Below are 26,666 nucleotides of genomic sequence, written 5' to 3'. Positions count from 1 at the left end.
GGGTTGGGTTAGGCCATACAGGGTGGGGGGTTCTTGGGAGGTTTGTGTTGGGAAGTTTTATTTTATTTAACTCTATTTCTATTCTTTTATCCGGTTGATCAGACACGATTTGACGATATATATTTAATTGCTATTGCAATGATGATCTATAATTCTGACATTTCTATAGCTATTCTCTTAACATTGGGGGTGGGTTGGTGACTCCGAATGGCGCCTTCGGTCGTTCAATCTACAACCACTTCCTGATATAATATGTTGCTTTCTACCATGCTATCCTAGTTGCCTATGACTGTGTCAATTGTGATATTTGCAATATGTGTCTGATACTCCCGCAGTGGCGGAACTCCCGGAGGCAATGGAGTCATCTGCCGCCGGGCGCCTGGCTTAAAGGGGCCGATGGCTCCATTGCCTCCAGTGTTCATAAGGTTTAATTGTGTGCCAGTGCCACAGTTACTTTATATAGCAGCCGTGCACCAGGTGCCAGTCCCCCCCACCGGATGCGAGTGCCCCTCCCCCCCTGTATGCAGCGGCCGGACGCATCACCGCTCCTCCCTGTCATCTGGCTGCTCAGCTCACTGTTCTCTGCGGAAGTGGAGTCCCCTGACATCCACCGGCGCCTGAGTGAGCGGCTGTAGGAGCGAGCAAGCCAGCCTCTCAGTGACGAAGAGCTGGTAGGTGAAGCGACAGGCGATGGTGGCCGGGTGATTGACAGTGAGTGAAGCAGGGTGGTAGACGCTGCAACAGCAGCCTACCTCAGTGTACTTTAGCAGCTAATCTGTGTGCTCTGTATTTTCAGTATGCCCAGCCCAGTATACATGGTGTCTGTGTGGCACTGTGCCCTAGTGTACCTCACTGTCCTGTGGGCCTGATTCAGACCCATTTGCAGGAGCCTCTAGTGTTTTTTACTGTATTTTCAGTATGCCCAGCCCAGTATACATAATGTCTGTGTGGCACTGTGCCCTAGTGTACCTCACTGTCCTGTGGGCCTGATTCAGACCCATTTGCAGGAGCCTCTAGTGTTTTTTACTGTATTTTCAGTATGCCCAGCCCAGTATACATAATGTCTGTGTGGCACTGTGCCCTAGTGTACCTCACTGTCCTGTGGGCCTGATTCAGACCCATTTGCAGGCCAATGAATTTGTAACCCTGCAGATTATTGCACATGTGCACGATACACACTGCACCAGTGTATGGCACCATGAAAAGTGTGTATTTCTCACTGTCATACCTGTATGACCCATTGTACCTCACCATCCTCTGTGTGCCTTAGTGTACCTCACTGTCCTATCTATGTGCTCCCCATTGTGCCTTACTGTCCTACTTAAGTGCCCCCATCTACCTTACCATCATATCCCCCATGTACAGTACCTCACCATCTTATCTGTATGTCCCCATGTACGTCACTATTCTATCTGTATGCACAGATGTGCCCTCATGTGCCAAAAAAGTGTACATCTCCATGCTATCTGTATGCCCAAGTGTATCTCACTATACTTTTTGAATACCCAATTGTACGTCACCATCCTGTCTGTATGCCCTAGTGTACACCACTGTCCTGTCTGTATGCCCCAGGGTATCTCGCCATCCTATCAGTGTGCCCCACTATATGTCCACTTCATATCTATGTGCACCGTGTACGTGTACAGTACGTCATAGTCCTATCTGTGTTCCCCAGTGTATTTCAGCATCCTATCTGTGTTCCCCAGTGTATGCCCCAGTGTACCTTACCATATTTCCTCTATGCCCCAGTATACGTCACCATGATATCTGGAACTGCTCCACCTTTGTGCTGCAGTACCTTACCATCATATCTGTATACCCCAGTGTATGCCCCCATGTACCTTACCGTCCTATCTGTATGCCCCAGTAAAACTTACCATCCTATCTCTATGCCACCCTGATATCTGTGTGCCATTGCGTACCTCCCCATCATATCTGTGTTCCTCAGTGTAATTCAACATCAAATCTGTATTTGTGACTTACTCTGTGGCATACAGAATCAGATTTGATAGTTAAATACACTGGGATATATACTTAGGTATACAGATACGACCAGAGGCGTAAATCTGGGAGGCAATGGAGTCATCTGCCGCCAGACTCCTGCTTCCAAAGGGGCACCTCTCCTCCCCTGCAAGTTTGATGCAAGCCATCTATATCGCTTCTGTGGCTGATTCCCCCAGGGCCGTCTTTCCCATTGGGCTGAATGGGCAGTTGCCCAGGGGCCCAAGGATTGTAGGGGCCCAGCCCACTGGGGAAGACGGCACTGCTCTGGGGAATGGCGGTGGGCGGCTGGGATGCGGTCAGCGGGGGGCTGGGATCTTGATGTAGCAATCTGGGCGGCATATGTCAGGGATGCTCCGTGCAGCAGCTGTCAGCGTTGTCCATACAGGCAGTGGTGACTCAGACCTTGCTGTAGCGCTATTTGCCGGCCGGGCGGGAAGCGCTGCTGATTCTGAAAATTCTGGCCGGACGTTGATTGGCCGGACGCTCAGCCAATCAGTGTCCGGCCAGTCTTTTCAAAATCTGCAGCGCTTCCTGCCCGGCAGCAAATAGCGCTACATCAAGTTCTGAGCGAGCTGCCTGGACGGACAACGCTGACAGCTGCTGCCTGGATCCCCACCACACACCGCTACATCAAGCTCCCAGCCCCCCCCCCCGCTGCCTGGATCACCGCCGCCACCGATGAGTCGCCTAGACAGATGCCGCTGACAGCTGCTGCCCGGATCCCCGCCACACAACTCCCAGCCCTCCTCTGCTGCTGCACATAGGTGGGTGGAGGGGGGCCCTAAAAATTATTTTGCCCAGGGGCCCAGTAGATTGTTAAGACGGCCCTGGATTCCCCCTCCTAGCAGGACCATAGACTACACACTTTCTTTATTTTAAAACTAATATACATACATACATACATACATACATATATGTATGCAGTGGCGTCAGTGCCGGATTAACAATGGGCCTGATGGAGCTATAGCTCCAGGCCCACTCTCCAAATAGGCCCATTTTGTAGCTGAGGGTCAGGGCTTTCCAACGAGACCAGCCCCACGTCGCTAGCCCCCCGGGAACCGTAGATACCGCCAGGCAAACCTGGAACGTTTTCCCCTTAGGATAACATGGGACCTGCTAATTCCGACTTCCACCCGGTTCCAATGGCTGCCAGTTCCCCCTACAGCATCACAGAAACTCGAGGTTGATCTCAGTCGAACCCAAATCGCTGGGCCTTCAATCTGATATCTGGTCCATATGGGTTAATTGGTTCTAGAGATAGTGCAGGTAAAACTATTTTTTTTTTATTTCTGAAATGTAATTTCATGGCTGTTCATGTTGTTTGAGGACAGATTTCTCTGGAACCAAACAGCCCAGTTTCACAGGACCAAAATCATTCGAAGGCTACATGTAAATGGGTCAGTTGGTTCCGAAGATATAGCTGGTTGTTTAACGGGGGCGGGGGTGGTTTTCTCTCCCCCTCACACCAGAAAATGCAGGGACTAGGCTGGTGTAAAAGGGGCCAGTCCGAGAATGTCCCTGCATGATCCTGGGACCATATTCCCTGCATTTTCTGGTATGAAAGGGGTATTATTTCAAATAGCCGGGACATGCAGTGCTCTGAATACAGCCGGGCAGCCCCCTGCTCTCTGCCCGGCTTTTAATGGCTGTCATTTCTGCCCGGCGGCGACTGTCCCCCAGTTACCGCGAGCATGTATTCCCCCTTGGCAATGAGCATGTAATCCCACATGGCAATGAGCATGGAACCCCTGGCAATGAGCATGGAACCCCTGGCAATGAACATGGAACCCCTGGCAATGAACATGTAGGTAAGCAACACTTATGTAGCATAATTTTTAATAGGCCTTATGGTGTTTGGCATAATACGTAATGGAGATTATGGTGCGAGGCTTAACATGTAATGGGCATTACGGTGTAAATTTTTAATGTGCGCCTTTGGTGCGCAATGCCCCTATTTATGAAGCATATTGTGCATTATTGCTCAATCTGTTTGGTATAATGCAGGCATGTTCAAACTATGGCCCTCCAGCTGTGAAACTACAAGTCCCATCATGCGTTGCCACAGTTTTGCAATTAGGGAAAGCTAAAACTATGTCAAGGCATGCTGGGACGTGTAGTTTCACAACAACTGGAGGGCCACTGTTTGGACATGCCTGGCATAGTGTGTATTTTGGCTCAATCCATGTGGCAAAATGTGAATTTTGCCTTAATCTGTGTGGCATAAAGTGAATTTTGACTCAATTTGTGTGCCATAGTGTGTAAGAAGCAAGTACAGTATAAGGGGTTACTATTGTGTTGCATGATTTGTATAAGGGGTATATGGTGTGGTAAACTTAGGTTACCACATAAAAGGTGCTGACATATTGTCTACCAAGTTTCGGATTTCAGTATTTTTTTATGACTGGAGTGCGCCTCACCCCGCAAGTATCTTAGGACATCGGCGTCCTGCGGGTGCACCTTTGGAGTGCACCCGCCAATATATCTCCCTGCATTTTTCTTATGCCAGCCCCCTGCCTTTTCCAGGCAGTTGAAAGTATTTACACAAATAGAGACACACCCATGAGCAGACCACCCAACCAGATCACTGGTCACGCCACCCACATTATTAGGTGCTGGCCGCAACCCCTATTATTGCACATAATAGGCCCGTGATCATTTTCAGCTCCAGGCCCATTTAGACCTTAATCTGGCTCTGAGTGGCGTAACTATCGTCCCGCAGCCCCCGCGGTGAGGGTATGTGGGCGCCGGGGGGGCTGCGGGACGATAGTTACTCACTGTTTGCCTTCTGCCGCGGCGCCGGTGGTTTTATTTGCAGTGCACCGGGTCCCAGCTCTCCCGAGTCCCGGCAGCCGCAGCGGGACTCCCGGGCGGCTCTCCCGTTACTGCTGCTTATACAAAAAGGTGACACTTGGAAAATGGCTGCCCCCATACCAATACAGTTCCAGCAATGAATCAGATGTGGCTTCCGTGCCCAAGGATGTAGCCTCACTGGTTATAACATCCAAACCAGTGAGGCTACATCCTTGGGCACGGAAGCCACATCTGATTCATTGCTGGAACTGTATTAGTCATATCGCCACAGTAACATCCCTCCGGTGTTTGAGATACTCACCATCTGCCTCACACCCTACAATTGAGGACTGATTCCATCTAGCGATCCCTGACTCCTCCAGCGGCATATCAAGCAGCCGCATACATCGTGAGGATCTTCCAGCTACAATACTACTCCTTAAAAAGGATCCAGAACTTCTTGTTGGTAAAGTGCACTTACCTGCTCTCCACAATTAAGTGATTACACAAATATTTTCACTTCACAATGTCCACTGAGGCGGGATAACTTTTTATATTTGATTTCATTAATTCCAATTTACTTTTATTCCCCACCTTCTTAATTTTATTAAGTTGTATTTATTGTTTTATTTATACGAATGTAAAATTGTATTTATATGCATATTTAAACAGTAAAATTTATACCTTTCATACGCAATTTGGTACATTCATTGACATAAGCGCTGCCTTAACACGCCTTGTGCGAGTATTTTTTCCAAGCTCCTTGAGGGTCCTGGTCACATAACAATGCAAATAAATGAATTTTCAGCAAAAAAGGCACCAAACGTTAGCAGAACTGGCCAGGAGCTGCATGACCCATTGAGTCCAGATGTATGAGGAAACATCTGTATCCAAGCTGAGGCAGAGTTCCCAGTGTTAGCGGCTGTGCGAGTGCTGTCTGCGGGTGGGTTGGTTGTGCAATAGTGTTCAGCATATGTGTAAGGCGCATTATGTGTGTCATGTGTATAAAGGGCATTAATAATGTGCAACATATGTGTAATGGGCATTATGTGTGTCATGTATATAAGGGCATTACTAATGTGAAACATATGTGTAAGGGGCATTATGTGTGTTATTATGTGTATGAAGTGCATTAATAAAGGTTGGCATAATGTGTAAGGGGCATTATGGTTATAAGGACATTAATAATGTGTGTCATGTGTAAGGGGCATTTCTGTGTGGTATTATCAGGGGTGCTGAGAGAAAGGGGTAGGGGGTACAAATTACCCAGGCCAAAGTCTGATGGAAGGGCCCAGTGGCCCCAGGCCCCCACCCCTTAAGTGACAGCAGCGCCTGCAGCTCTTCTCCTCTGCCCAGCTCACACTGCTTTGTGCTGGGTTGCAGTGTGGCCATGGAGGGGCTTAAAATACAATATTTTCTCAGGATTTTTTTCTAAGGGTATAATGTGAATAATGTGAGGAGTAATGTATATAAGGTAAAGTGGTACTACTGTGTGATGTAACGTAAATAAGGGACACCATCGCATAATATAATGTGAATAAAGGTGCACTACTTTGTGGCATAATTTGAATTGGGGGTACTATTGTGTGGCCATGCCCCTTCCCAGCAAGAACACACCCCTGTTTGGGCTGCGTACCGAATGTGTGCACTGTTTCTATTTAAAATATTGCGGGTAGGAGCACCAAAATGATGACTGCTATTATGAGGGATGATGGTGCTGGGAAAGGGGAGCAGGGTCAGAGGCGGAACTAGTGGCGGTGCTAGGGGGCACCAGCCAAAATCTTGCCTAGGGCGTCATTTGGGCTAGGGCCGGCTCTGACCACACCTCTGTCTCGCTGACCCCCCCTCTCCCCCTCCCTTGGGCTTACCTTCCTGAAAGGACCTCCTGGACCCCGGAAGGTAAGCTCTTCCTCCCCCTAGCAAAGCAGCCGGACGTCCTTCCGGCTGCAGGGGGAGTAGGAGGCACCGGGGACAGCCAGCTTAGCTGTCCCCGGCGTAAGGGGAGAAGCAGGCGGCAGGGAGGTGACGGAGACTCCGCGCACATCCCAGTACAGGTATCGCAGGGGGTCTCCGTCACCGCACCGCATTGCCAGCCGCATATGTTAGTACATATGCGCTGGCATTGTGGCGGGCAGGCGCCGAAGTGCGGCGATGTATTTTATTACATCCCGCCCTTGGACAGAAATTCCTGGAGATACAGTACAAGCCTATCAGCTCCTAACTGCAACTTTGTGCAGCCCTGCAATCAGTTAGCCACTCCCTACCTGATAGACGGTCCGCCCCTGTGCATGGCTGCGAATGGTTTTGCAGCCATGCAAAGAGGGGAAATCTACTTACCACTGAATAGATTCCCCTCCTTCCTTGTGCAGTGCCACTGAAGTCAATACTTATTCATCGCTGTAATGGTCATGGCGAGAACAGGGCCGCTGATGTCAGCAGGCCCCCTCCCAATGACCAAGTCCCCCTGCATTTTTGTGCTCCAACTGGCTGTCAGTTAGCCAGCATACAACCTTTTAGGGAAAGCACCTGACAGGGTTCATAGCTATGGACTGACCAGTTTAAGGTTGGTTGCCATTATTGCAGGGGGGACCCATACTGTGTGTCTGCATGCTGTAGCATCATCCCCCCAATCTGGGGCTGCTTATGTAATGGGGAAGGGAGGGGTTAACACACATTTTTTTCTCATGTTAATCACTCCTTTACACTTATTACTTATGAAACCTGCATAGATCATAGCAATTAATGCAGAGATTCACCACGGCAGCAGATTGAGAAATTATTTGATAATTCCTGGCAGTTTTTAAATCTGACCTGCAGTATATTTAGCCCATAGTCTCTGCAAATAATCCCAGTGAACATTATCGTTACATAATTGTAATAATTTCCTCTTACAGATGGTAACAATGGCATTCCAGTCCCAGGATGGGGAGAGCAGCCAGCAGACTGTTTCGGTCGATGAGCGGGAAAACTTAGCCGCCTTCTTTATAAGCACGGAGAAATATTCAGTGTCAGTTAAATGCACCCCCATAGTCAATGCCACCACCACTATCAACGCCCTTTTCATACCCCCACTATCCACGTCTGTGTTGAGTTGATATTAGATAGTGTGGCGAGGGGACACGGATTACTTTACATGTATGCGCTTTGGGCTCGCTGCGCTCACCACACTTTGGGCTCGTATTCGGCGTGTGCTCGCCACGCTTCAGGCTCGATGGCTCGCTGCGCTCGCCACACTATCTAAAGTCAACTCCACGCGACATGGATAGTGGGGGTATGAAAAGGTCGGAGGACGCGTACCGCTGCGCTCGCCACGCTTCGGGTTGGCATTGATAGTGGGGGTGGCGTTGACAATGGGGGTGCATTTAACATTGTAAGAACCCATCAGGGTGCTTGTACAATTAAAAATCGCATCGCATGCCATTTGCTGGCATGCAATGCTATGCGATATTTCATTGTACAAGCACTCCTGAATATAACATCGCAAGCATCGCACACCACTAAGTACGGTATGCGATGGGCGCCGTGCTAGGAAACAAGTACCTACAGTATATATTTAATAGAATGTCTTATAAAAAATGTGCATAGCAGTATAAGGGGGTTATTCATTAAGACTCAGACTGGGCTGAATTTGGTAGTCGTTCCGATGGTAGGGGGTCTGCACATGTGTGTATTTGTGCATGCACAGACAACTGGTATGGGCGAGTTAAACACTCTCCAGGACGTTTTTCGTGGGGAGGGAGCGTTTTTTTTTTTTGGGGGGGGGGGGGGGGGGAACGCAGGCGGGCTAATGTCTGCTGGGGGTGGGTGACTGATGTCACAATACATCAGCACCCGCCCCCTCTAAGGTGGACACCGAAAGGAAATAAAATTCAGTTGAGACTGACTTTTATTTCAGAAGGCCGGAGAAATTATTCAATGTTCGGCGCCCATTTTCCTGCTGGCGGATGCATGCAAGGGTATGTGTTAGCAAGGAGATTGAAGGGGGTATTGGTAAGTATGTTGTTGTAAAAGAGAGGTGTGTGGTTGTGTGTGTAATAAAGTTATACTTTTCTGTGTGTTTCTGTGTTTTATTTTAACATTCTTTTTACAGGTGAACTACAAGTCCCAGCAGGTCCATTAATGCCCCGCATGCTGGGACTTGTGGTTGTCCAAGTCCCAGCATGCGGGGAGGTCTGCTGGCACTTGTAGTTCACCTGCATAAATGTGTGATTTAACCTTATCAGGCTGGCGTCCACTGGCCACGGACGCCGGTGACAGCCCCGGGCTTTAGCCCTGGATGGGTGAAGCCCGGGGGGGGGACCCCTTTATTACGGGGGTCCCCACTCCTCTAGGTACCCCGTCCAAGGCTGACCAGCCACAGTGCTCATGTCCCCCGGCTGTGGCATGACACCATGGGCTGTTGGAGCCCGGTGCTGGCTTCAAAATACGGGGGACCCCCAGATTTTTGGAACCAGGACCATCCAAGAGTCCGGGGCTTTAGAAATACAGGGGACCCCTATGCTTTTTGTCCCCCGTATTTTTGGAACCAGGTCCGGCTGAATGAGCCCCGGGCTGGTTATGCTCAGGAGGGGGGACCTCACGCCATTAGTTTTTTTTCTTTTTTAAACACAAATTTGCACATTTCTTAAAATTCGCACATTTCCTCAAATTCACACATTTTCATGACTAAATAACGCACATTTTCATGACTAAAATTCGCACATTATCGCACTTATTCGCATTTTTTTACCCAGAATACGCACCTCATTAAATATGCAAATTTGTGGCAAAAAAAATGCGATTTTAAAAAGTGCTATAATGAGCGAATTTAAAAATGACTAAAAATCGCATCCTATTAAATGTCACCCTACGTTTGTTAAATATAGACAAACTACAAGCATAATAATATTAATAGTAATAATAATAATATAAGAATAAAATCAAATGAACAGCAATAGGCTTGTATCTTAGCTGCTAAAACCACAAAGCAATTGCTAAATGCAATTGGGCAATAAGAAATGAGTCATTCTTTGTACTTTTAGTTTAGGTTGGGACTTCAAAATATGCTGCCTATCAATATCTAATTAGGTCACATAAAATAGAAACGAAAAGTCCCGTGTAAAGTATATCTGTGAATTGGAGCCTATTAAATATAGGAACAAGGTGTGGTAATGGGCAGGGTGCCTATCGTGTGAAATGGTGCCCTTTCAATGACGTAATTAGAAATTTTGAACCCCCCATGTTAAAACATTTTTGGTGCCCCCCCCCCCCCCCTAACATACATTTATTATTATTTTTTACCAAAATGCTCGTTGCCAGGGGTTTAATGCTTATTGAGAGGAGATACATGCTCGTTGCCAGGGTTACTGTACATGGTGGCTGCTAGGGGTTTAATGCTCAATTCCAGGGTTACATGCTGGTTTTCAGGGGTTTCTTATTTATTGCCAGTGGTTTTTTGCTTGTTACCAGTTGGTTACATGCTCATTGCCAGGGAGTTACAAGCTTGTTGCCAGCGAGTTACATGCCTATTGCCAGAGGGTTACATACTTGTTGCCAGGGGTTTACATGCTCATTGCCAGGGGCATTATATATTCCAGGGGACAATATATATATTTCACTACCTGGAGTCTGTAACTTCTGAATAATGATATATGCTACCCAGTAGGACCTCTAGCATCTGTCTCCTCCAAGATGGCGGTCATTTATGGTGGGACATTTTCAGCAGATTCCATACGGACTCATTGGAATCTACAGAGACCATGCGCCCTCCCAGTGCCAGCTTCCCAGGCCATTGCATGGGCTGCAGTCCAATTGTTACACCACTTTACGCCCTTTATAGCATCAACCCAGTGGCGTAACTATAGCTCCGCAGCCCCCGCGGTGGCGGGGGGGCGCAGAGAAATTGGGGGCGCCGCCGGGGGGGCTGCGGGGCTATAGTTACCTGCGGTCTGCGTCTCGCCCTGCTCTCTGTCGGGACCTTCCTGACGTCACGGTCCCGGCCGGCTCCTGCTGCAATGAAAACTGACAATTAGAAAATGGTTGCCCCCATACTGCAGACAGTTTTCTGTCTGCAGTTTGGGGGCAGCCATTTTCTAAGAGTCCGTTTTCATTGTAGCAGCAGGAGCCGGCCGGGACCGTGACGTCAGGAAGGTCCCGACAGAGAGCCGGGCGAGACGACGCAGACCGCGGGTAATAAGGGGGGGCAGGTTAGGTGGGGGGCGCCGAATAAACGTGCGGCGGGGGGGCGCTGAATAGTTAGTTACGCCCCTGCATCAACCCAATCCCAACTTGTGCGATGGCCAATGGCCAAATAACTGGGTTCAAGAAACAGTACCTCAGTATAATAATGGCACTCACTATACTCAGTTCTAAATCTGGCTCTGGTTTGTGTGTTAGTCAGACCCTTGGTTAACAAGGACCTGGAAGAGATCGCTCTGTTCCGGGTAGGAAGGTAGTTGTGGACAGGTCCTGCAATCAGACATGGAGTGTGGATAAAAGGTAGAAGCCCGGTGTTGGCTGTGCTGGCGCTGTCTTTTCCTTTCTCGGTTATCTATTCCAGATGTAGGAGACAATAAAGTACTAGCTGAGCTTAAATCATTTCTGTGCTGCAAGAATGTATCCATTTTTGTGGTGATTACTTAAAGTGGTTGAAATTTATTGGCATTATATTTCTTCAGTTATGTACTGACTTGTACTTTTATAATGTCCAACTGGGAGGTGGAAATTCATAAATCTGACCCTACTACTAAGTGAGCTTTTGAAGGTGAGGTGAAAGGGCTTTTGGTTGAGATAACTAATAAAACAATTAGTTTACTCTACATCTCTTTACCAAAAGAAAAGAAGGTTTTCTATTTACAGTACTGTACCTGTCAAAGAGGACCAGATCCACAGTGAACTTCCCCACCACCTGTTGGAGTCCCACGTAAAGGTTGGCAAAACTTGGTTCAAAACTGGTGCCCATGGCATTACCCTGTGTCGGGAGAAAAACAATTGGTGAATGAACAAATAATACATGCCAGAAAACATAAAGGAATTACATGACATCATAAACTCATTTAGGACTCGAGAAGTCCAAATAATGTGTTATCTAACAGCTTCAATACATGTCTCTTGTGGGATGTGCATGTACAAAGCTTGCACATTCCATGTCATTAATAGATAAACCTGTTACCAATATATAGGTTCTACCAATTGATGAAGCTGGATGTTGTCACATCTTACTAAGTGCATCATCTGACATTAACTAATTTTTGGAAAGGTGGGAGGGCTTTTTTTACTTTATGAGAAATGTCATGAGAATCAACGCATTTTACTAATTAGTGGTCTATGTTTAATAATTATTTATATTAATTCATTCATTCTTGTTTTTGTTTTTTATGTTTGCTTTAAGTGGATGGATAGAATCATACTACATGTTACTATATGTTTCATGTAAATCCGTTACTGATTCATCTCTTTCCTTATAGAACATAATTGGGATCCGAGTGTTAAACAGCAGCCGGTGCTATGTACTAAGAATGGATGAATTCAGAACCCCCTCTGTACGCGATATACTAGGCAGGATAAAGAGCTTCCAGGCAAATGTAAGTGATAATCTGCATGCAGGTCCTGATATAATGGGATCCAGATGATAGCTTGACAACATCTAGGTCGACAGGCAATTGTTAAACACAATTTTTCTTAACTTTTTTACTTTTTCATACTTTGACAGCCACGTGGACCCAGATTGGGAGTGGTAAAGTGGCCTAGCACAAAGTATGGCGAGAAAAATTAGGGTACACACAAAACTACTTGGGAGTCCACATGCTCAAGTGTCGACACAACACAAAAAAATGAAAAACTCATGTCAACCTTTTCATGTGTCAACTTTTCCATGTTGACCTTTTGCTTGTGCCAACCTTTTATTAATGACAACCATGTGCATGTCAACATTTTAGTGTTGACCTATTGACAGTCGACCGAGATACTGTCAATGCTGCAGATCCAGAGCATGTATGCAGATTAAGGGACATATTCAGAGCTGATCGCTGATGTGTAAATTCGCAATCCATTCAATTATCGAATGACTGAGCATGTGTACAGATCGTATCACACATTCAATAGCCCAAATAGCAACAGAAATAGTGAAAATATATCATTGCAATCCCCCCCGCAATTTTATGGTCAGGAAGTCGCATTTGTGGGTGGTAACTGGAACATTTCCTTGGAGTGTCAGAAAAACCGTAAGTGTGCCCAGGTATTTTCAGGGAACGTCTGTGTCCGTTCCGGCCCCTATCAGCCTGTCTGTGTGGCAGAGTTGTGGAAGGGTCAGAGCTACTCATGTTTGCACAGATTAGGAAAATCATTCCATGGTTCATGAACTGCTAATGAATTTTCATATAATATCGAATAGCGAATTCTCTTGCAGATTTGCACAGGGTAGAATTTATTTCTGTCTGGGCAGCGGTTATCTACTCACAGTCATCTGCAACTTGGTTATGGTATAGACGATCTACAATGTCTAGGTAGACCACTAATGGTCGGCAGTGACTTGGTCGACACCTATGAATGGTCGACGGATCCAAGGTCGACATTGACAGATGGTTTACACAAGCTTAAGGTCGACATGGTCATGGTCAACACTCTAAAGGTCGACATGTTGACCATTCTTTGCTGTTGACCATCAACCACTATCAACCAGTAGTGGTCAAGAAACAAGAAATAAATGGCGGTGTGCTACAGATCAAAAGGCTACCAGGACATATAGCATGTTTAACCAATTATTTGAGCAGCAGTCAGATGGAAGCAGTATGAAATCCCGGCGGTCGGGATCCTGGCGTTCAAAATCCCGACGCCGGAATCCCGACCGCCGAAATCCCGACAAGGGGGGGACGTGGATCGCCCCCCCTTGCGGGCTCGCTGCGCTCGCCACGCAGCGGGCCCGGTGCCTCGCTACGCTCCGCACGCTAATTTATTCTCCCTCCAGGGGTGTCGTGGACACCCACAGAGGCAGAAAGTGTCGGGATTTCGGCGGTCGGGATTCCGGCGTCGGGATTCTGAACGCCGGGATCCCGACCGCCGGGATTTTAACTGCATCCCAGTCAGATGAGGGTACTCAAAAAACCATATAGAGAATGAAGGTACTTGTGTAGTTTCACGGCGCCAGCAAAGCACCGTGCATCTGAGTCCCCTTGCGGTACTCTCTTTGCTCGACCTCGCTGCGGGCTCGGTGGCTCGCTACGCTCGTCACGCTATCTAAAATCAACTCCATGCCAACATGGATAGTGGGGGTATGAACTATCCATGTTGGCATGGAGTTAAGTTAGTTTATTTTAGATAGTTTGTGGCGAGCGTAGAACCCAGAAGTAGCACGGCGCCATGCGAGCGCAGCAAGCCCCGCGAGGGGACGCAGAATACATTTAAAGTAATCCGCGTCCGCTCACCATGCTTCGGGCTCGGTGGCTCGCTGCGCTCGCCACAATATATAAAGTCAACTCATGCGTAGTTGGATAGTGGGGGTATGAAATCACCCATGGGTGACTATACAATTAAAAATCTGGTCTTTACAATGAAAAATCGAATCGCATCGCATGCCTTAAGTAGTGGCATGCAATGATAAAATTGGGCGCCCAGATAATACACAAGTACCGTACATTTAATGAAAATTAACAATAAAAACACACAATTAGACATACAAATACAGATACAGAAAAATATATATAGCAAACAATAATCCTAAATATCACTGTGGATCCACAACTGTTAAAAATGCAGGTACAAGAGTAGTATAACTATAATGCCATCCCTTAAGTGGTAAAGAGTTCAGATAAATGTATTTTCCCCCAAATAGCATAATTATCCAAAACTGACTGCACTTCGAATATACATGGGAACAGATGAAGTTTGAAATTATGGATGGAATTTTCAATTTAATGGATGAAGATGATTATGAATGACACAGTTCCATTACTAGTTAGAGTGATTAAGTCCTTTTTGTTAGTAATAGTCCTATAGGTTAGTCAAGCATGTGCATATACTGGAAGTATAAAATGAGCATGGGTATAGTTACCACTTCAAAAGCTGTTACTGGTTGCAGGCTTGCTACTTCCTATAATTCAGCCCGATGGAAGGGGCTTTATTGGAAGGGTCCTCACCCCAGCAGTGAGACTTTTCTGGTGACGGTTCCCGGCCATTTTAATCATACTGTATGCTGTTGTGTGTAGAATATGGAATCCACCTATGGACAAAATGGCCACTGGGAATTCAGGGCAAAAGCTGGTACCAGGCAGGGGCAGTGGTGCGCTTCTCCATCACTTGCGATCGGCGGATTCCTCAAAGGGCAGTGTAGAATCTGTATCTTACTCCCAAATTTTAACATGCCGGACACTTCCGGATTCGCGGTCTCCGGTATGTCACTTCGAAAGGCATCCTGTGTCAAGTCTCGTAGTTCTAAACGCTCATTGGTTGGTGTGTACATGTGAGACCCTGTGAGACTGACTGGGCGGCTACGTGCTCTCTGCATGTCAAGCCTTGTTTCCAATATCTAATCTCAATTTAGGGATGGCCATTGTTGCCTTTGCCATCAATGGTTGCCATCGATGGCAAAAGTGCATCTGGCCAGTTTTACATATCGATGGTCATCCATTATGTTTGACTGATTGGCCTGTGGGCCAATCAAAACACATGGACGGGGCATTGCGGGTGTTTGGGGAAGGAGCTTTGCTCCATGTCCCAGCACTTTGAATAAAAAAAACCCCAAAACATCGGTTTTGCTGTGCCATCGATGGAGGGAAACCATCTGGTTCTCCCCCATCAAAAGTATTTCACCTCAGCCATAAACCAATTGATGATTTTGAATCATCGATGGTCGATGCCCATCCCTAAATATCATTGGCTTTGCAACGTTTATATATTTCATCATTTCATCCATTGAACTATTTGTTAGCCAAAAAAAAAGACAAAATAATCACTGTTTGGGGGAACATCCTCCAGCAATGATCCTGCTATAATGTCCATGCTAATAGAAGGCATTGCATAGGTAGCGCTCAACCTAGTGATGGTCAACCTAGACATTGTCGACCCAGGGACCGGATACCCTGCAACTTTGCAGATAAGTGATTGGGTCTGAATCAGGCCCCTCCACGTGGATTTGTTGTATTTACTCAATATGAGCAGAATGAAATTTTAGCATTTCAAAGATCTCTTTTCAATATATATAGGGCTTCATTGAATATGATACTTAATGGCAGTGGGATATTTAGTTTAGTATCACAGGCCCTGCCAGTGGCGTAAGTTTATCCCAGTTGCCCGGAAGCAAGAGAAATATTGGTGCCCCCCAAATGGTTCATTCAGTAAGGTGTCTGTCTCCAGTAAGACAGGTCATGGGCCATTTTTGCAAAATGATGTTAGATGGGGAGTCAGCAACAGAAGCGAAATCAACGGCTTTCAATTAACTGATTCCCCCCTGGGAGTAGGAGCCTGGCGGCAGATGAGTTGACTCCCAGAGTTAAGCCTCTGGGCCCTGCTGTGCGAGTGAAGGGTAAATGGCAGGGCCGTATTTCAGTGCCATGGCGCCCCTAGGCACCACATTTTTTTGCCGTCCCCCCTCCCCCCCCCCCCCCCCCGAAAAAGAGAGAGAGAGAGCGATACCTTCAGCAGCGCAGGGCTGCAGTTCCCGGGTCGATCCCTGGCAGCACAAAACCGGGGGCGGGGCCTAATCCCCATCTAGCTGCCGCAGCCACAGTCAACACCGCGCTGGGACGCCTGCACCTGAGTCCCTATCTGGCCGCCGACGGGTCCCCACTCCTGTCTCAGCAAAGGTCAGGCAAACGGGTGGGGAAGAGGGCCATCGCAGAGCAGCCTCACTCGATCCCCAGTGCCAGAAGCACTATACTGGCTGCTTTTCCCCAGCGCCGGGTGCTCAGCAGCACCATTCATTCTCCAGCGCAGAAAGTGCTACTCTCCTGTCACTGACATGACAGGGCTGCCTCTTTCCGGCGCTGGTCAGCAATTGATCCCCGGCGCCGGTACACAACTTCCCAGACACTGCAGGCAGAGCTAGGGGAGGGGGGCGGCACTTGCTGCGCAGCGCAAAAGTCATAAAAAAAAAGTAAAAAAAAAAAATCATGCCACTGCTTGCCGCCCCCAGCAGGTGCCGCCCATAGGCCCGTGCCTCACGAGCCTAGTGGGAAATCCGGCCCTGGTAAATGGGCAATGAAACCAGTAAGCATGAAAGGTTGTTGTGTCTCCATTGCTGGCAACAGAGACCATAATGCTAATGCCTTCTATAAATGCTAGCATTAGTTACAAACCATTGTAAGCTAAGTGAACTTAGGGTGTTATTCTGGTTGGTTTGCAAAAACAAATTCTCATGTAACAGGTGCAGAGAGATATAGATTTGGGTGAGTTGAATTGTTTCTGTGCAGGGTAAATACTGGCTGTTTTATTCTTACACTGCAATTTAGATTTCAGTTTGAACACACCCCACCCAAATATAACTCTGCACATGTTACTTCTGACCCACCTGCAGTGTAGCATGGTTTTGTCCATTAAAGAAGGAATTTGCTTTTGCATACCAACCAGAATAACCCCCTTAGACCTGCCGCAGCATCAGATCAACTGTGTGACCATTGGGCATCTGAGAAACCCTGAGGTTGCGCTGCCTGTGAAGCTGCAAGTGGCTTCAGCCCAGAAAACAGGGCCCACATGGTACTTTTGGTACATTGCCTGTCACCACCAAACATTAGCAGTGTGTCCATCCTGCGAAGATCAAAAAACGCTGAAGATTAAAGGCCCATACACACTTGCTGATTTTCCGCTGAATAGCAAATAACTAGCTCTTCCCGCGCCGCTGCGCGCATAGCGCTAGTTATATGCTATTCACTACAGGGACCCCGCCGGCCGCAGCCAGCTTTATACACATGACGGCGCCGCAGGTACCCCTACGGCACGGACACCCCTGACTGCCCCAGCACTGCAGGGACGCCGGGGCAGCAATTTTTTTACACAGTTCGCTGGGGGTGAGGGGCGAACTGCCACCCTCCAGGTGCCGACGCCCTAGGCAAATGCCTAGAGCTGCCTAGTGGTGGCGCCGGCCCTGCTCTTGAAAATCTCTTGCTCTTTGGGGAAAGTAGCTCACTTTGTACGCGCTACTTTGGTGATAGACATATCTTTTAGAGATTTTGGCAAAGTCTTTTGAAATGAAAATCTTCTAGTGTAGGCATGTCCAATTTCAGGCCCGGGGGCCAATTGCGGCCCGTGTGGCACCTGCAGTGTACGCTGGGTTGCTAGGCAACCGCAGCGCAGAAGAAACCCCGACGCAGCACTCAAGGGGTTAATGACAGGGGCAGCGGAGGGCGCGAAAAGGAGCCCTCGGTTTGAGGGACAGGAGGCAGGAGCAAATGGGAAGGAGAGCGGGTGCGGAAGTGGGAGGACAGCGCAGGAGGGTGGAGAGAATACCGCAAGCCGCAGGGGGAGACTGAGCGGCGGAGCGGTGATGTCAGGGTGACCCCCGCTGATCCCCAGCCACACGCCGGGAGCAGTGACGCGGCGCATGAAGCTCGCGACCCCCGCTGACCCCCAGCCAGACGCCGGGAGAGACTGCCGCACACAACCGAGGAGGGAGCGCGGAGAGGCTTGTAACCCCCGCTGACCTCCCTGCCTGTCAGCCGCGCCGGCCACGCACTTAGGGGGCTGAAGAGGGAAGGATCCCCCTAACCTGAAGAGAGAAGCCGACGCGGAGTGCAGCGTGTCAGGAGAGGCGCAGTTGAGTGTGGCAACGCTGCAGTCGCAGCGCCCACACTAGCATGCCCTCCTGCAGAAGAGGGGCCCAGCACCAGCCGTCAAGACGCCAGGGGGACCCCACCGCGACGGGCAGGAGCCTGCACCTTGCTCCTGACTCCAGGTATCGCATGTCATGTGGTTAGCCCCAGGCCTGCCTCCCAGTGCCCACTCCCTGCCACCAACACAACACCCCTACACGGGCACCACCTGCTTACCTACCCAGGAAACCTCTAGCCCCTTAACTGGCCAGTGACTACCTTATAGATGTCAGCACCCCACTAGGAAGCCCGAGTGGGGGTAGGGCTACCAGCGCAGCGGAGCCCCAGGAGTATTAGACACCTAGGGGCACCTGAACAGGGTGAGGTTAGCCCCTGGGCACCTGCAGCCCCGTGGGGACTCACGTTGGTCCCATCTAAGCAGGGGACTCACCCCCTTCACCTCAGAGGATCTCCGTTGGAAAAGCCCTACCTATTGGAACAGTGCTGCTATTACATTGACTTGATCTTGGGAACACGGCCATCTTGTGGCCAGAATCCAGGAGGCAAGGAGTTATTGTTTAATTCATTTAAACTATCCAGCATTCACCTTTTTACTCAGGGACAGAATCTTGAATTGTGTTCTCAGGGGGGACTTACTCAGGATTAATATTGTTAAGATATATTTGATTGTCCTATTGTACGTTATTTGTTCCTGCGTTTGGTATGCATTATCTATGTTAGATTGTTAGCATATGTGAATAGGTGGCTAGGCCCACATAGAGTTGCCAGTATCGCCAAGTGAGGGCACTATTTTCCCCGACCCAGTTGACGGTCCGCGGGTTGAGTGCTCCCACTTCCAAAGACGCGGAAAGACCGCGGCGCACTTGAATGTAAGATTTTTTGGTACTTCTGTAGTTTCACGGCGCCGGAAGTAACAGTAACTTGGCAGCCTGCCAGAGGCTCTCGTGCCGCTCTAGCTACAGTGTTATTAACAGAAACTTGGCAGCCTGCCAGAGGCTCGCGTGCCGCTCTAGCTACAGTGTTATAGTGTAACGTGATTAATGAAGTGTAAAAAGGAGACAAAATGGGATAAACGGGGCTTATAAATCGCACACCCCGGCACACCGCTACCACAGGGGGTGTCCCCAATGTAGACGCTAACTTATTTTGGGCTTTTAGCGTGTCAATTCTCACTCCCGCCACTTCAGGCTTAGACGCTCGCTACGCTGTTTACGTAGTCAGTCAGTCAGTCAGTCAGTCAGCTGTAGCCCTGTACGAGACGCTGAGGTGAATAATGGCAGTGGCAAGTCTCTGTATGGCAATGGAGCGTCTGACATTATTTAACCTGCCACAGACGGAGGAGGAGGCTGTGGCTTTCTTGCAGGCCCGCCAGTTCCTGCCACAGACCATGACCTGCCCCAATGGCCACCCCATGAAGCTCAGCATAAAGGAGCGCATGTGGCGCTGCCACATTAGGAGCTGCAGAAAAAAAGTCAGCGTCAGGTCAGCTCAATGGTTCAGGGGATCTCACCTCACCTTCGTGACCCTGATCAGATTTGTATATTGCTGGGCAGAAGAGCTGACCAGCATGAAATTTTGTGACAAGCAGCTCAACATCTGCCAAAAAACTGCTGTCCTATACAGCAATCTAATGAGGGAGGCCTGCACGCTGGACCTGCTGGCACAGCCTCAGCGGCGAATCGGAGGCCCGGGGCAGATCGTCGAGGTCGACGAAAGCCTGTATGTAAAAAGAAAGAGCAACGTCGGACGGCTCCTGCCCCAGCAGTGGGTATTCGGGGGAATATCTAGGGAGTCCGGCCAGTGCTTTATCACTGCGGTGGAGCGGCGGGATACGGCCACCCTGATGGCTGCCATCGAGGCCCATGTGGAACCGGGCACTACTGTCTTCACAGACTGCTGGAGGGCGTACAATACCCAGCAACTCCAGCAGGCCGGTTATGTTCACGGAAAGGTGAACCACAAATACCACTTCGTCGACCCGGACACTGGGGTGCACACCCAGAATGTGGAGCGACTCTGGGGCAGCTGCAAGTGGCGTAATAAACGCCAGAGGGGTACCGCACGCCATTACCTCGATTCATACCTTCAGGAATTTATGTGGAGGCAGAGTTTAGGCGCCCAGGACCCCTTCCATCGCATTTGGCACGCTCTGACCCTGCTCCCCCTGGTCGAGAAAGAGAATGCTGGCGGTGATGTTGACACAGTAGGTCCTTCCGGCGATGATGTCGACACAGCAGGTCCGTCAACTGAAAATGCTGGCGGTGACGTAGACGCCGAAGTTCCTTCCTGCTCTACTGATTAAATCATGACTTTTAAATTATTGTTGGACTTTTTTATTGTTTATGATTATTTCATGTCATTGAATCATTTATATTCTACAGTTATGTTGAATTTCAACAAAAAAAAAGTTAAATTTCACTTGAATTTCAACTAAAAAAAAAGTGAACAGTTGCCGAAAATGTCGTCTTCACTGTCTCAGGTGTGTGAGTGTGCAGGTGTGAATGTGTTCCTGAATCATCCCCACTATCCACGCCCACCCGAAGCGTGGCGAGCGCAGCGAGCCCCGCGAGGGGCGTCGGTACGCGTCCTACGACCTTTTCATACCCCCACTATCCACGTCGGCGTGGAGTTGAGAATAGAATAGTGTGGCGAGCGCAGCGAGCCACCGAGCCCGAAGCGTGGCGAGGGGACGCGGATACCTTCACAGGTAAACGCGTCCCCTCGCGGGCTTCACAGGTGTCCGCGTCGCTGCGGACACCTGTGAAGCCCGCGAGGGGACGCGTTTACCTGTGAAGGTATCCGCGTCCCCTCACGGGGCTCGCTGCGCTCGCCACGCTGCGCTCGCCACACTATTCTATTCTCAACTCCACGCCGACGTGGATAGTGGGGGTATGAAAAGGTCGTAGGACGCGTACCGCCATCCCTCGCGGGGCTCGCTGCGCTCGCCACGCTTCGGGTGTGCGTGGATAGTGGGATTTACACAGTCGACAGCTGTTGCGTCGACTACTACCACTGTGGACAGGCTTTAATAGTGTACCCCTAAACCCAGCTAAATTTAGATGCTTTTGCGTCTAAATTTAGATGTACCCCTCCACCCAACTAAATCCAGGCGCTTTAGCGTCTAAATTTAGATGCTAAACCACCTTTGCGGCTCCCAGGGAGCCTGGCTTTTGCGCCTAAATCCAGGCGCCCCCCTCCTTCTTAGCGGCTTGCAAGGCGCCTGGATTTAGAGGGTTTTGCGCCTAAATCCAGGCGCCCCCCTCCTTCTTAGCGGCTCGCAAGGCGCCTGGATTCAGAGGGTTTTGCGCCTAAATCCAGGCGCCCCCCTCCTTCTTAGCGGCTCGCAAGGCGCCTGGATTCAGAGGGTTTTGCGCCTAAATCCAGGCGCCCCCCTCCTTCTTAGCGGCTCGCAAGGCGCCTGGATTCAGAGGGTTTTGCGCCTAAATCCAGGCGCCCCCCTCCTTCTTAGCGGCTCGCAAGGCGCCTGGATTCAGAGGGTTTTGCGCCTAAATCCAGGCGCCCCCCTCCTTCTTAGCGGCTTGCAGGGAGTGTGAATCCAGGTGCATTAGCGCCTAGATCTAGGCTGCAAGCCATTGGATTTAGCGTGTACATGGGGGATACTGCGCTGTGCCCGGGTGAGTACTTTACAAGCCCCGGCACGTCAGCGTTGTGCCCGGGGTGTGTCCACTTGCCCCCGCTGTTGTCAGCGCTGCCCAGGCGCTGCCTATTTCACTGTGGAACTACAAGTACGACAGTGACCTGCCAGCGCCTGGGCAGCGCGCTGCTGCTGCTGCCCGGCCGCCACGCTGTTTACGTAGCTGTCAGTACAGCTAGAGCGGCGCGAGCACACTCTGTCTGAGCTAGAGCGGCACGCGCACGGTTAATCAGAGCCTCTGGCAGTCTGCCAAGTTTCTGAGCCAGAGTGTGCGCGCGGCGGCGCCGTGAAACTACAGAAGTACCGATTTTTTATATAAAGTCGAAGAAAGGAAACCTGCTAGGCGGGCGCAAGTCGAGCTTTGTAGTGTTAAGCTGTCCCAGGCCGTTTACAGCTGTTAAAGTACATGATAATTGTATTATTCACACTTTGCACTAAATAAAACGTAAGTAGTTGTACTGCTGAGCGCCTTGCTTGAGTTCCTAGGGTGGTGTGTTCTCTGCGGCCGACACGGCGAAGAACCGGTGTGGAACCAAGAGTATCCAGCGACTCAAGGTATTTGTCTACCCCCACTGGCGGCGTATCACAATTGGCGTCAAACCGAACAGGATACGAGTCGGCTGAGAGGACAACCAAGCAGGGAAGATGGAGCAACAAGCTGCACAACCGGCGGTACAAGCACCGGCGCAACCAGCTGCGCCAGCGCAAGGCAGAGAGATACCAGCACCCGGGGATGAACAACAAGGACAAGCCGCCGCTGCACCAACCACCCAAATCACGCTCCCTTACTACTTCGGGGCATCATGGTTGCCCAGCTACAGCGGAGACAAAAAGAAGGCACCGGGAACCACATTTGCGGAGTTCAAGAGGGGAATGGAGTCAACATGCCTACTGTATACCCTAATAGGACAACTGACCGGATCTGCCCTCCGTGAAGTGAGGTCATGGGCACCCGAACACAAGACGACGGTAGCACAGATACTAAAGAAGCTATCCGCCACCTTCGAGACGCGAAGCCTCCCAGAACTAAAAGTGAAGTTTTACGGAAGAAAACAACGAGCGGGCGAGACGTTGAGGGACTATGCTCTCAGCCTACTAGAAATGAGTAAGGCGATACAAGCCCTCGACCCAGAAGAAATGAGGAATGTGGATGAGACACTAATAGTTCAGCTGATCGAAGGAGCCGGGCGAGAGAGCATACGGGCACCACTGAGGCTGTTGCGAAGGCAGATGTCGGGTTCGATCTTCGCCGACTTCAAAGACGCCGCCATTGGAGTGGTCGGGACACAGGATGAAGCAGGAGAGGAGTACCCTGAATTACTAGGGTTTCACGAACAGCCGTACTCACGGAGAGCCTTCCCTACCAGCCCAGATGGGGCAAAGAAGAACAGAGACACAGCCATATGGGCCGCACAGAACGTGCCGGATGACCAGCTCAAGGTTCTACAAAAGCAGATTGAGAACCTCACCGTCAGCATGGCAGATATGCAAGGGGAAATACGCCAGCGACCCGGAACACCGGGAGTAGACCCAGACACGGAGGAATGGTGGGCCCAGTACGTAGGACAATGCCCGAGGATCAAAGTGCTGATCAATGGGATAGAGACAGTGGCCATGATAGACACCGGGTCGCAAGTATCCATGATACAACTACCCACCCTCCAAAAATACTGGGGAAAAGAAGTACCATTTAGACCTCCCCCACGCAGGTGAAAGTGGTCGCTGCCAACGGCCGAGAGGTCACCTGCAACGGGTACTGGGAGGCCGACCTGAAGATCGGACGAGCGCACTTACCCAAACAGGGGTATTTGGTGATCACCTGTGGAGAAGGAAAGGTTTCCCCCATCATCCTGGGTATGAACATCCTAAGAAATTGCCCTGAAGAGCTGATTTCGGCCCTAAAGCAGGAACTGGATGACCAAGATCAGGTTGAGGAGGTAACCCTGCAGCACATCATCTGCGTCCAGAGGAGTCAGGTGGTGAAGAAAGCACTGGCCACACGGGTACGAGGAACTGTCAAGTGGTTTAACGGCCGAAGGGGATATGGCTTCATTAACCGAAATGACACAAAAGATGATGTGTTTGTCCACCGGACGGCCATAAAGAGAAACCACCCGCAGAAGTTTCTACACGATGTCGAAGATGGCGAGACGGTGGAATTTGATGTGGTAGAAGGAGAAAAGGGTGCTCAAGCGATAGACGTGACGGGCCCAGGTGGGGTACCAGTAAGAGGAAGCCGGTTTGATTCAGACAGGCGTCGTGCCCGCAGGCGCTACCACCGGTGCCGAAGTGGGTGGGCGCTGCCACAGTAACGCCGATGCCCCCTCCCGCTTGCCTCTACACCCAGAGGGGGAGGTGGAGGATAACAGAGAGAAGATAGAGACACCCACTTTCACCAATCCAGTACCGTCCCGCTGGGAACCATGTGCACCCTGGGTGCAAGAACATCAGCCCAGGTTGACTAACACAAGAGCCTTGGGCGACCAAAAGTTGGCGCAAAGTAGAGACCGCCAGAAGATTCATCCTGACCAGAATGCCCACGCTGATCGCATACCTGTTGGTACCCCGGTGTTCAAAAGAAACAATCGTCGCAAGCGTAAGCTCGATGCGAAGTGGGAAGTGGACCCCTACGTGGTAGCAGAAAAACCACGGGATACAGCAGCAGCCTACGGCATCACCCAGCACGTTGGCACCCACTCCCAGCGGATCCATCAAAGTCAGAGCAAGCCGTATCTGAGTAAAATTCCAGCAGATTCCAGACCGAATAGTGAAGAGAACCCCGAAAAGAAAGATCCCGTCACAAGGTGGCCCCAGGACCCGTGGGAACTGAGGCCGAATGTCGGTTGGTCCGTGCCACTCCTTCCGAATATACCGCCGCAGACCAGTCCGAGGATCACTGAACCTGCTCCTGAGGCCGTTGGGATCGCACCCCCTGGGACTGGAGCGAGGCGTTCAGTTAGGAGCACGCAAGGCGTGCTACCGCTGCGGTACAGGGAATAGGCGTGCCGTACATGTAATGTCTGGCGTAATGATGTGCACTGTATATATTGTGTTAAGAACTGTAAATGTGACTTGCGTATGTGGCCTCTTTCCGAGGACAGTGAATATTTGGGCCAAACCCAAGAGACTTTCCTCCGGGACATTCTGTTACCTAGTTCGATGCCCGAGGACGAGCATCCTTTAAGTGGGTGGATATGTGGCACCTGCAGTGTACGCTGGGTTGCTAGGCAACCGCAGCGCAGAAGAAACCCCGACGCAGCACTCAAGGGGTTAATGACAGGGGCAGCGGAGGGCGCGAAAAGGAGCCCTCGGTTTGAGGGACAGGAGGCAGGAGCCAATGGGAAGGAGAGCGGGTGCGGAAGTGGGAGGACGGTGCAGGAGGGTGGAGAGAATACCGCAAGCCGCAGGGGGAGACTGAGCGGCGGAGCGGTGATGTCAGGGTGACCCCCGCTGATCCCCAGCCACACGCCGGGAGCAGTGACGCGGCGCATGAAGCGCGCGACCCCCGCTGACCCCCAGCCAGACGCCGGGAGAGACTGCCGCACACAACCGAGGAGGGAGCGCGGAGAGGCTTGTAACCCCCGCTGACCTCCCTGCCTGTCAGCCGCGCCGGCCACGCACTTAGGGGGCTGAAGAGGGAAGGATCCCCCCAACCTGAAGAGAGAAGCCGACGCGAAGTGCAGCGTGTCAGGAGAGGCGCAGTTGAGTGTGGCAACGCTGCAGTCGCAGCGCCCACACTAGCATGCCCTCCTGCAGAAGAGGGGCCCAGCACCAGCCGTCAAGACGCCAGGGGGACCCCACCGCGACGGGCAGGAGCCTGCACCTTGCTCCTGACTCCAGGTATCGCATGTCATGTGGTTAGCCCCAGACCTGCCTCCCAGTGCCCACTCCCTGCCACCAACACAACACCCCTACACGGGCACCACCTGCTTACCTACCCAGGAAACCTCTAGCCCCTTAACTGGCCAGTGACTACCTTATAGATGTCAGCACCCCACTAGGAAGCCCCAGTGGGGGTAGGGCTACCAGCGCAGCGGAGCCCCAGGAGTATTAGACACCTAGGGGCACCTGAACAGGGTGAGGTTAGCCCCTGGGCACCTGCAGCCCCGTGGGGACTCACGTTGGTCCCATCTAAGCAGGGGACTCACCCCCTTCACCTCAGAGGATCTCCGTTGGAAAAGCCCTACCTATTGGAACAGTGCTGCTATTACATTGACTTGATCTTGGGAACACGGCCATCTTGTGGCCAGAATCCAGGAGGCAAGGAGTTATTGTTTAATTCATTTAAACTATCCAGCATTCACCTTTTTACTCAGGGACAGAATCTTGAATTGTGTTCTCAGGGGGGACTTACTCAGGATTAATATTGATAAGATATATTTGATTGTCCTATTGTACGTTATTTGTTCCTGCGTTTGGTATGCATTATCTATGTTAGATTGTTAGCATATGTGAATAGGTGGCTAGGCAAACATAGA

General features: G+C 50.3%; 1 protein-coding gene across 1 annotated transcript in view; it reads left to right on the top strand.

Moving 5' to 3' along the window:
• LOC146041574 (uncharacterized) overlaps window positions 1-26,666 on the top strand; it is a 45,161-nt gene that overhangs the window by 16,829 nt on the left and 1,666 nt on the right. The window contains exon 3 of the mRNA XM_083161525.1: window positions 12,240-12,356. Coding sequence (XP_083017651.1) covers window positions 12,240-12,356 — 117 coding nt within the window. The remainder of the gene's footprint in view (window positions 1-12,239; window positions 12,357-26,666) is intronic.

This window comes from Crinia signifera, chromosome 19 (genome assembly GCF_055691185.1).
Source record: "Crinia signifera chromosome 19, ASM5569118v1, whole genome shotgun sequence".
NCBI lineage: Eukaryota > Metazoa > Chordata > Amphibia > Anura > Myobatrachidae > Crinia > Crinia signifera.
This window is presented reverse-complemented; position numbering and strand designations above follow the sequence as displayed.